Raw genomic sequence first — 12,339 nt, 5'->3', positions numbered from 1 at the left:
ATAGTAATGCAAAGTTCTATTATTGAATTTTTATGATTTGATAATGTCACTCGAATGTTTACTATACTTAACATTCTACATGTTATTTATATGCATTTTAATTTTACAGCTTTTTATAATAGTTTATATTTTCTTATTATAATTATTTTTAATAATAAGTAAATTGAAAAATCTTTTATGCTATGGAATATGGAATGGTATTTTAGATCTTTTATGCTATTGTTTAATAAACAATATACAGTATGTAATATATTGTATTATTATATCTCAATTTAAATAGATTAATTTCTATAAAGTATTTTAATAAGCAAACATTATAAAGTGAAAGAATAAATAATTTACCTGTATTTTATGTACAGTAATACCCCAAATTACATAACACGCAACTTACATTTTATATAACTGTGAATTTATGTAAATCTCAAAAATTAGAAAAAAATCTGAGTAGAGTAACATGTAATTTTACAAATAATTATTCCATTTCAAACATTCATTCATTCTCTCTCTCTTTTGCACTGTACTGATTTATTACTTTATTGCTCTGCTAATCCATTACTTTTAGGTCTAATTGTAAGCATATACACAAGTGTACCAGGCACTCTCTCTCATAAACAATTCTTTTATAGAAAAAATAATAATATATATACAGTACACATATAATAAATACAGTATTGAGTTATTAATTACATTGTTACACTTAAGTTGAATTTGTTATGTAAAGGTCTACAGTCTGCATTACTTATGTAACTTGGGTATTACTGTAATTTTCAGTTTAAATGATTGGAATATATTAATTGATTATACTATCAATAAATATTAATATTTTTATTGGATGGATATCTGGAAATGTGGAGAAAGTTGACTAAATAAAAATATGTTCTTTAACAATGCCAAACTTAGATTAAGAATAAACCAATAGAATCCAATATAATACTGTAGTTATCAACTCATTAATGTTAAGATTGAAAACTGTTATGAAGAAATTTTATGTCAAAGATAAATAAGAATTATGATGATGACAATTACAATTATTGTTTAAATAACAATTTTATATTAAAAAAATAATTTTTAAATTTTACAGTAATTTTTTACTGTAAAATGTAAAATAAAAATTATAATTTTATTTAAAAAATTTATCTATGAATTTATAACAACTGTTTATAAAACTGTAAATGTCATCACAAAATTTTTAGGCAGTATGAACATTATAAATTGAGTCAATGATTATCAAGTATATGTTGAAATCCTTTCCTAATGGTGTTAAAATAATTTTAAAAGCAATTATGATATTTTAATGTAAATAGATAGAAATTTCACCTTTTACATTGAATTCATGGTATTTTAGATTTTTCGATATTTCAAACTTTACATTGTTTTAAGCAGTTTCAATATAACATTTAAAACTTATATTTTTTGGAATACAAATCAAACTAATGAAAATAATAATTTTATCAATGCCTTTTATTGCATGCTCAGGTCTATTTCTGCAAATTTTCTCAATTTCAATCATCATGTAATTCATTTAATATTATATGCTAGTCTTGATTTCTCAATAAATTCATATATAAAGTATCAATAATTCTTCTTGTTTAAAAATTTCTATAATTTATTTTAAAAATGCATATTCTAATTTTATATATTCACATATATATTAAAAGTAGGTTTATTTCCATCATTTGTTTGGTTCAATATCATGACTAGGTATATTCATAGACATTTGCAATATTCATCAACTTTTTATTCCAGAACTTTATTTGCCGATATTGCAGAACTTTATTCTGCAAATAAAGTTCTGGAATAAAAAGTTAATGATGAAAATTGCCAAGTATCTATGAATACACCCAGTCGTGATATTGAACCAAACAAGAAAAAGAAGACATGGTTTCGACTCATATAATTTATGTGATATGTCAAAAAATATATTTGCAGATTGGATTTGGCTAGGGACCATAGTTTTTCTAAATAATGTGTATTTTTGACTTTATAAAATTACTGGACCAAATGTAATTATACTTGAAAATAATCATACTATTTTAGTAAGTTTATTTTTGATTGAATTATTATGAAATTTAGTATTAAAAATAGCATTTTGATATGTATTAATTTGATATTTTATTCATTTTTTTATTTTAGTTTTATATTCAGTTATACTTTTGCACTTAATGTTCAGTTCAATTTATTATTTTATTTCATTTTATCATAATTTTTTCTAATGTATTCTAATATAAGATGACCTCATATCTTTAAAAATACTTTCTTTGTAACTGTATAGCTTGTGCCTACAGCAATTTAAAAGTTACATTTGCATATTTTGAAACACTGTATGTAAACACAGACAAAACACCTAAACCAGCAAAGGTAATATATGCTAGTTTAGGTGCTTTGTCTGTGTTTAAGTAATATATTGAGTATTGGAGAGTAACATACTGTATTTCCAAAAAGTTCATTATTTCTGATATCACTGTAAAAATATACACACATATAATATATGTATTTATATATTATATAGAGTATATAGAATAATGGTATAACAATAACAATAATAATATTAATATACAAAACTAGAAATAATTAACATATGACAATAAGGCTATAACAAGTACTAAAATGTATACAAATCTAAAGTAATGATAACACAAAACAATTAGACAATATATATATATATATATATTCTTACATCCAATATCTTACTTAACACACACAATTAGAAATTTAATGAAGAAATATATTTTCATTGCATTTAAAAAAAATTATAATTAGTTATTTCTAATACAAATTAACTTCAATACAGAAAATCCTTTCCCAGTCTTGTCATAATAGGCTGGAAGTTTTACAAATTTTTTTCCTTCACTCCTCTGTAATAAGCATTTATTATCTTGATTTAGTATGAACAATTTTTATTTATTAAAATATTTATTTCAAAATTGTTACAAAAATGTAATGTATCTAACACTTAGATAAAAATTTATCATAAGAATAGTTTCCAGACAGCATACTCTATAACAGTGATCTTTTTTTTATTAAAAATATCCAACTTATACTTCAAAACACTTTCAAATTTAGTATAAAAATTTGATTCAAGTCAGTTTTTTGAGATTTAATATAAACATTTTTTATAGTGAAAATGCTATTATTTATAATTTTAAATTTTTTATGCATAATATTGCTATTTAATTAATCAAAAGGTAACTAGCAATTTTATTATATTTTTATGCTACTTAATTAGTTTTTTTTACATGTATTGATAACATTGTCATTGACATACATCATTGAGTCTTGTGCAAAATAAGTAATTAGTTTCAGATTAGTTAGTAGTTTATTAATTAGAATTCCTCAGATATAAGGATCACATTTCAGTGTATTTAATGTAAAACTTTGATATTAATTTATTAAATTACAAGTAAACATTCATTTTAATCATCAACCAAGTATAACAACTTCATAAGCAACAAAAATAAATGTGGTCTCATTTTGTTCATGTAATTGCGACTTTTAAATCTATTCTTTGTAATGATGACAATTAATAAATTATTAATAATATAATTAATCAATTATTTGGAGAAAATCAATCAATTCTTTCGACAGAAAAAACAAATCTTATTACAATCGTTGCTATTAGTTAAAACAAAAGAAAACGAACCAATCACAAAAAACGTGTTTGATACCCTTAATAAAACTATCAACGTATGCATACAGTTAACAAATAAATAAATATATATATTATAATTAATTTTTAAAGATAAAAATACATTATTAAAAAATAATTTTTTAACGTAAATGACCTATCATCGAAAATGGATGGACGCGTGTTGTGTGTAGAGTTACGCGGAGTCGAACGAGAGGTCATTGCTTGCGTCGTTAAGCACATGCGCGATAACAACAAGGCTACATCCAACATGGAGGGCAAACCTGCCTGACGGCCATAATTTGCACGGAAGCACCGTTACAGTACGTACCTGTTTGTAGGGCAATGAATATTGCGTAATTTTAAAAAGAATGTGAAAAATGGGTTCGAACGCATCGGTACTTCAGTGGCATTGCAAAAACTGTACGTCGATTAATCCCACTGAGCGATCGTCTTGTCTTTCCTGTGGCGAGAAACGTCGGTTTGCTTGGACTTCGGATTCGTATAAAGATGATGAAAATCTTCAATCGGATACTTCTGTCAATCGGAATTATAACTTATTGTCTTCTTCAATTAGAGACAATCAGGCCAGCCAAGTTCACACGTCTTCAGCCAAATCAGGGTAAATCACTTTCTTAACATCACTCCTTCGAACCATTAGGATAATAAAAAATAATTATTAATATCATCTCTTAATAATAATAATAATCATTGATAAATTTTCCGTTTATTTTGTGATTAGTAATTATTTATTTATTTCATTAGCTTTTAATTAGTCATTTAAAATCTGCCATAATTCGTCAAATCAAAGTCGATTGCACGCTGTTTAATTATAAAACGTACTGTACATTTCATTTAAATATTGAAATTGATAACTTAAAATTATTCATAAAAAATAAATTATGTGAAAACTTTTTAATCTAAACTCCATTTCAATATTTTAAAACACATTTAATCGGTTTATTTTAATTAAAAACATAGAAAAATATTGTATTTAAGTATTAAATAATTGAAAACTTAGTTCAAATTTTAAATGTATATGTTTTTTAAGAAAAAAACAATAAATTCTGTGTCTAAAAATAGATAAAAATTCATTTTAATATTTTTTTTTAAATATAAATTGAAGATCATTGAACTTTTATTTTTAAATACATAATTTATATGAATATATTAAAAAACAAGCAAACGTATTCATTCCAATTTAAAGAATTTGTTCATTTTTTCGAGTGTCAGATTAATATTTGCATTGTAAAAATAAAGTTAGTATTGCTATTGGTTGTGGCTGAAAGAAAATGGGTTCGATTTTCTGTTAACGAGTTTCCATTCATTAAACAAATCACATTCAGAATACAATTTTTTTCGGTCAGAGAGAATGTGGAGTTTATTTTATCGGTTTCAATTGCAATGTTTTTGCTTGCAAAACTTTTCTCGAATGCGTAAAGCTGCTTGTTCTTTTAAAAGATACGTCAATGTTGATATATTGAAACAAGTGAAAATGTATCACAATACAGTATTTAATTCTAAAATATTATTTTTTCGATTAATTATTAGTTTAATTAGTTAATTAAGATCGAATAATAGTATTGTAAGTTAAATCATTTTAAATGCTGAAAAATACGAAAAATAACAACCTAACCTTCTAATGAGATCTCTAAGGGTATGTTTAGAAAGATTGTTGGTTAAAAAAGTCGAAGTGACAAAATCAATTTTTTAAGAAGGTTGAAAACCGACACAGCAATTTTATTTTTGCACTAGAATATCTGTCACGTATAATTTAAACGCCAACAGCAAAGATATTGACGTAGAAAAAGATAGTATTATCAATATATTCTGTATTCTTGAACAGTTCATAAAAATGTGTAGACTTAATTTATTTTCATAACTGAAATTTTATTTGTACTATGAATTAAAGATGGGTCAAGAAAAATCTGTTTTCGTATTACATATGATACATAACAAAGATACGCACACAATTTATATAAATATATTAGTATATTTATATAACTTGTGTGCGTGTCTTTATGGATATATATATTTGATACGTTCTATTTGTAAATTTGGATCTTCAATGTATTTGTTCTTGCATATAATTTAATTTGATCTATAAAAATATGAGTCAAAATATATTGTTACATAATTTTATTTATTACGGTTATCCACACAGATGATTCAATCAATCAAGTGAGCATTTACTAAACTAGTAGTTTCAACTTTTTCGTCTTACTAACAGTAAATGTTCTTTCGGATTCTTTGATTTGTGAACAGTGTTACAAAAATCAATTTATATAAACAAATTGACCTGAATTGACTGATAATTTTTCGATACAGTTTGTTTTAAACGAATTAAGCATTGATGTTTTCAATGCAAATTAGTATTTTAATCGTGGTATAATTATGACAAACAGGATTCGATAGTTCATAAATCTTAAAAACAACTAAATATTTTGATTTATGTTGGTTAATTTTTTCAGTAACTTCTCTATAAGTAAAAGTAAATAAGAACATTCGAAACTTTAAAGCTTAAATAGTCAGACTTGACATAATTCGGTGTCAGTATATAGGACAGTACCAATAATTTCGTTCAAGATTTCTGTTGTTAAATTTTGCCAAAGTTTTTTTTTTAAACATTTCAAAGTAGTTTTAATTTAGACGAGTGTTGTTTGAAGTTCAATGGTTTGAATAATTTTCTACATATTGAATAGAATACTTCAGAAAAATAATTCGATTAAATTAATAATGTAGCATCAATTGCTTTTTTCATCATCGTTCATTACATATTTATGTAATTTTATTTTGTAATTCATAAATAAAAATCTTAGAATTTAACTATTTGAGGAGATTTATAAATTTCTGATTCTATTTACTTTTTATTTATTTATATATTTTTACCTTAATAAAATTATTTGAATTATTCTATTTCGTAGTCATTTAAAGTCCCGTTTTTATTATTAATACAGTAATAACTAGTTTTTAATAAACAATTAAATGATTTCAATTCTACCATTGTTAAGTATTTGGATTCAGTTTCTGTTACAATGCCAAAACCTTGGTTTTCTCTAATTTTAGTCTATTATTACCCGGAGCCAGCATTTAAATCGATTTTTTAAAAGTTTATACATTTTATTTGGATATCATTTAGTGCTTCAGAAAAATACGAAAAACTTTCTGATTCCTATCCACTGCCCCTTTTTAACTCATAAAGAAAAATGGTATATTTAATTCTGTCTACCATAGAAAGAAATGTATTTCTTATTTTTTATTTTACATGTCAAACTTAATTTTAAAGTGTTTTAAAATTTTAAGGCAGGGTTTAAATTTAAAAACTATTGGAAATGATAATTTTGTTTAAAAAATACGATGCGACAACATACAGTTATCTTATATAAACGTGGGAAAAACATAGCAGAGGGGAAGAGAATCAAATAAAAAAATCAATGTCAATGAATCAACATGAAACCAATTTCGGGATGCAATTCGACATTATATTTTTCATGCAAATTACCTCGTTTTGATTATAGAGACTTATTAAAGATTGGCAATGTTTGTTTAATATTAATTATTGTCAAACTTTAATACGAGATAATTATATCTGTTATAACTGGCTTTGGTGTTCATTATGATCAGTTGAGCTTTCTTTAAAGTTTAAGCGTTCGTGACCTGTTTTAGATGCCTGGTTTGAAAAGATTAATTGCAGTTTTGAGAACCAATAAGTAATGTATATATTTATGATAAGTTTATATGTAATTTGAAATATAGTACGATAGTTTTATTCAAGTTTTTATTAATACTATATTCATTATAATATTATAATACTTTTACTTTTATAAAAATCTGATTATCGGATGATAACATTTGTTTGACCTTTAATGTAGTAGAGATTTTTTTTTGTTGCCGATTAAAAGTCTATTTCATTTGTGTTTCGTCATACAGCGTAAAACAAAGCGCCAGTTGGACAATCAGAGCATTTGGACAATCTTTAGAGTTCATTCGATTATATGATAACCCAATTATAATGTTTATAATAATAACAGTAATCACTACTATGCCATTGCATAAAAATTATTTCATTAACTTTGTTATTAACTCTGTGGAAAGCATTTTGAATTATTCAAATCATTCAATTACAATTAGAACTGAGAGAAACGAACTTAATAGGTTATTCCGAAGGAAATACATTAATAGATTATCTTTATTACGTTAATAGATTAGCTGAGTTAATTCCGAAATAAGATTTCAAGATTACATATATCCAATATAAATAAATTATCAAACCTTCCTTCAAACATTACATCAGAAATTTGTAGTCTCATTTTTATCAATAAAAATATTGTCATTTAGAATATTTATGAATTATACCAATCTAACGATTGGCCATTGGTTCGCAGCAACAACATTATAAATAGCTGTCTTAGCATACTGTAAATTTTACGAAATAGTTCTTTATTGAAGTGGAGCATTAGCGAAGCCTCTTCTATGTGGCTTATAGAATTAAGTTCGTTCTCAAAATTTAATCGGTCGATTTTAATTAAACTGTGTCATTTTACATAATAAGAAACGAGGAAAATATGAATATAATAAAAATCGGGGTCCATGATTTCGTTTTCGAGTTACAAGATCGGTAACAAAAGCGCACGCATTAAAAAAAAAAAAAAAAAAAATTGTCAGCGGTGACATCACTGCCGCGGTACAGACATGTGATAATCGTAGATCAGGCCTGGCCAACCAAAATTGTTTCGCGGGTCACTTTGATCACGCGTAACATTACGGTGGGCCACAATTTAGGCAAACATGCTTTTAAAAAAGTAAAACAAATACAAAATTAGTAAGATTTTATTGTTATACCAAGAGTTTGTATTCGCACTTGCGCATTATAACAATGACACAGGCAAATTTTCTTTTATTTAATTGTTTTGGTATACACATAACGGCAAACAAAAGTTTTAATAAATATATAATATCGCTTAGCGTGCCACACAATTTAACGTGACGGGCCGCATGCGGCCCGCGTGTTGGCCAGGCCTGTCGTAGATGGCCCCCGAAACAATATTATTGGCTTTCTAGCGCTTCGACTCAATTCTTACTTCGTGTTAGGACAAAAGCGAACAGTACCCAGTTATATCTAGATAAGAGTAACCCAAGGTATATAGAGATAAGGTAGCGCAACTCGCTCTAGCGAGAAAAATGCCACTGCGCATGACGTCACCATCGAGAAACTTGATTCACTACCGCTCTGTAACATGTTGCTGTTTACGTCAGAAACGCAATCTTAGAGAAACGAATGCGCCGCAAAACTCAAACAACGGTTAATAAACTTGTACGATTGTTAATATGGTGCTATTCAAAATCAAATTAATTAATTCAATTACGCCTATAAACTTATTCTACATAACACGTTGCAATTCACTCCTATGAGAAAACTAATTAGAGAAAAAGTATTCTATAAGCAATTAAATCGTTACTTTACTTCATGGCTACTCTTCAGGCAAATAAACGTGAACAAAATATGAAAAATAAAAAAATAGGCAAATAAACATGAAACAATAAAAAATAAATGTTTTTCCGTGATATTTCCCGAGTAAAGAAGAAATTTTTTTTTGTTATAAATATGTTTCTTATACAAAACTAAAGTTTAAAAAAATAATACTAATGCTTCACAAGTAACAAAATACATTTTTGATTTTTTATTCAATACAAAATGAATGTAGGTATTACACTAGATCTAGATATTAAATAACGTGTATATTGGTTTAAGCAAAACATTGCATCAAGAGAGCTATATATATATAACTAGCTGACCCGGCCACGCGTTGTTGTGGCTCAAAATGTATCTATTATAAATGTGTAACACTTCTTTCGTGGGGGGAATTTCAAAAAATCCCTTCTTAGTGTACAGTACATTCTCTTGACGTACCCTATTAAAACACAATCAAAACCGCATGTAAAATAGTATAAATAGAAGCCGAGTTCTTCACAGTAAGCCTTAATCCTGTCCCTCTCCCCGCTGGGGAATATCGAATTTCACACGTCAACACACTACTGTTTAACAGATACTTTAAAAATATTAAATTTCACCTTATACTTGTATTCCGAACACCCATCAAAACTTAATTTCAAATGTAAACGAACATAGATCACCACGGTATGTCGAAAGCTCACGTGTTTCATGGAGCGTGTTTCTCGATGGTGACGTCATGTGCACAACGATTAAAAGAGAAACCTACTGCGCAGGCAAAATGAGCACCCCCTGAGAGTAACCTGTATGGTAACCAGGTAAGTTCGTATGGTCTTATCACTTCAACAAAGTCAAGGACTAAAAAGAGTCCATATAAATGACAAAACCATTCATCATTCATTTGCATTTCATTGCTAAAGAAAAATGGAAACTGAGCTAATGGATTTCACATACTTCACTGACTCCACTAACAAACTGTTGAGACTTACGGTCTATTCACTGCTTTTCACGCCACAAGAATGGGCAATTTTTAATCAGTTTGTTGAACGTGCGACGAAAAATGGATTATCCACAGAAACATTGAGCATTTGTAACATTCGTTGTATTAACCAAAAACCAGGATCCGCCAACAGAAACGTTTGTTGTTGTTCTGATGGGTTACAGGTAATAGGCCTATCATCCTTTATGATATTTTGTCAGTGGTCAATCGTTGCTGACTTTGTACTCAGCACAGTTACATGTGATTGTAGATGCTACAGTGCAGTTATTTATTGCAAAAACATCATCTTTTCTTAACAATGCACTTCATCAAACAGAATGAATGACTGAGAAAGTTCCACTGTCTTACTTGAGAATTCTATCCACTCTTCTTGTTCTATACTGCGGTATTTAACAAACCTCTTAGAATTCAACAATCATGTGTGCAATGGTGCATTCAATGGTGTCTTCATGCGTTCTAATTTTGCACCTAAACCTATATTCCAGTTATTTTTCGATTCTTCCTATCGACAAAAAATCTTTCCTTCTTTATGTTGTGAGAAAGTACCACTTAACAAAATGCCTTAAATTAAGTGTAATTTCAAATTTTTATGGGAATGATCAAAATCCTTACCATCATCAAATGAAAAAATAATTTTATCAGATAGATCCTGTTAGCAGATTCAAGTTTTTTAACACTTGGGTCCTATATATTAGCCATTCCCAAGAGAATAGTTTAAAGTTCAAAGAAATTTTAAAGTAAGTAAAAACAGGTAAAACGGCAAGGCCATATTTGGGACAGGACTATGTCTCGGAGACTCACTACTAAGCGGGATCACTTCGACGCTCCCGGTGGGTCTCGTTCTCATTCTCCAATCATCTTTGGTATCGCTGGTTTTGAGCGCGATCATTCAAACTTCGCCGACCACAACCACGACTACGAGGTCTTCCACGATGCATTTTCATTGAAATTAACCTATCGAATGTTGAAATTTCTCTCCGTTGCGTGACGCCCCAGGTTGAATTTTTGTCAATGCGAAAAATAATGGTGGCTATTGTATCGTTCGCAATTATTTTTTTATTTTGCACAAACGAAATATATATACAGATATACCTCGTCTTACGTCGGTAATTGGTTCCAGAAGAGGCGACGTAAGTTGAATTTACTTGTGTAGTTACGACGTAAATCGTAGTTTCGACTTATGTCGTAACTAAACGCCAATAATGGAGGAAACGCCAATAATGAGCACTTAAAGACCGCTAAATAAGACGACAACACAGAAACACAGATGTTTTCATGGTTCGTTTCCTAGGATTTATAATGATTATATTAACATTTACTGTAAATGTACATATTTTAATATGATTTTATGTGCTTTCAACGCTTTTCTAGTGATATTACGTCTTCAATGTTTATGGCGGACGGATTTAAAGTCGAATAAACTGACTTAAACTTGATTTTTATTTTTCCATATACTTTTTTGACAAACGACGTATAATCGGGAACGACGTAACTCGAGAGCGACGTAACTCGAGGTATACCTGTATTAATAAATGTAAAAAGAAAAAATGGGGATACTATAGATTACCACCTATGGAATTTCGGATCTTTAAGTATATATCTGAACTCAGGAGACCGAGACGAGTTCAACGATACCCCACTTTTGGACCGGAGACGAAAAATAATAAAGTTATCATACTTTTTCCAGCGATCGCGCGATGATCGGAAGTCGCGTCGCTCTCTCCGCTCTCGTATCGCGTCTTTAACCCTACTGGAGATGACCGTAGTCCGACGTCATGGTTTGCAGACTTTATCGCAAGATGGCAGTACTAGCAACTATGGTGCCGTCTTCATGAGAACACTAAAAAAGTATGGTAACTTAAAAAGTATGATAACTTTTTTATTTTTCATCTCCGGTCCAAAAATAGGGTACCGCTGAACTCGTCTCGGTCCCCTGAGTTCAAATATATAATCAAAGTCCTGAAATTCCATAGGTGGTAATCTATAGTACACCCGAAAAAATAATTATATTTCGGAAGTTAGTTTTAATTAGTGATGCAACGAATATTCGGTTATTCTGTATTCGGCCGAATACCGAATACCTAAAAAACAGGAGTAAGAAATAACAAAAACACAGTAAATTAATCATTTTGGTATTTAGATTTAATGTTATCGGGTTAGTGTTGTTTGTTTATATTTATTTATAACTTATAACCTGCACAAAATAATATTAGTCACATGTATTCACAATTTATAATTACAGTGGACCTTCGTTATAGCGCT

The 12,339-nt window shown here is 28.2% G+C and overlaps 1 protein-coding gene across 2 annotated transcripts in view; it reads left to right on the top strand.

Annotated features, from left to right (window-relative positions):
* The first annotated feature begins 3,859 nt into the window (after positions 1-3,859).
* Positions 3,860-12,339, top strand: part of LOC136988711 (calpain-15-like) — a 124,529-nt gene continuing 116,049 nt past the window's right edge. For both annotated transcript variants that reach the window (XM_067286656.1, XM_067286655.1), the window contains exon 1: positions 3,860-4,247. In XM_067286656.1, coding sequence (XP_067142757.1) covers positions 4,006-4,247 — 242 coding nt within the window. In that variant the 5' untranslated portion in view covers positions 3,860-4,005. The remainder of the gene's footprint in view (positions 4,248-12,339) is intronic.

The sequence above is a fragment of the Centruroides vittatus genome, unplaced genomic scaffold (assembly GCF_030686945.1).
Source record: "Centruroides vittatus isolate TY-2023 unplaced genomic scaffold, ASM3068694v2 scaffold_386, whole genome shotgun sequence".
NCBI lineage: Eukaryota > Metazoa > Arthropoda > Arachnida > Scorpiones > Buthidae > Centruroides > Centruroides vittatus.
The sequence above is the reverse complement of the archived record's forward strand: the minus strand, read 5'-3'. Positions and strand labels throughout refer to the sequence as shown.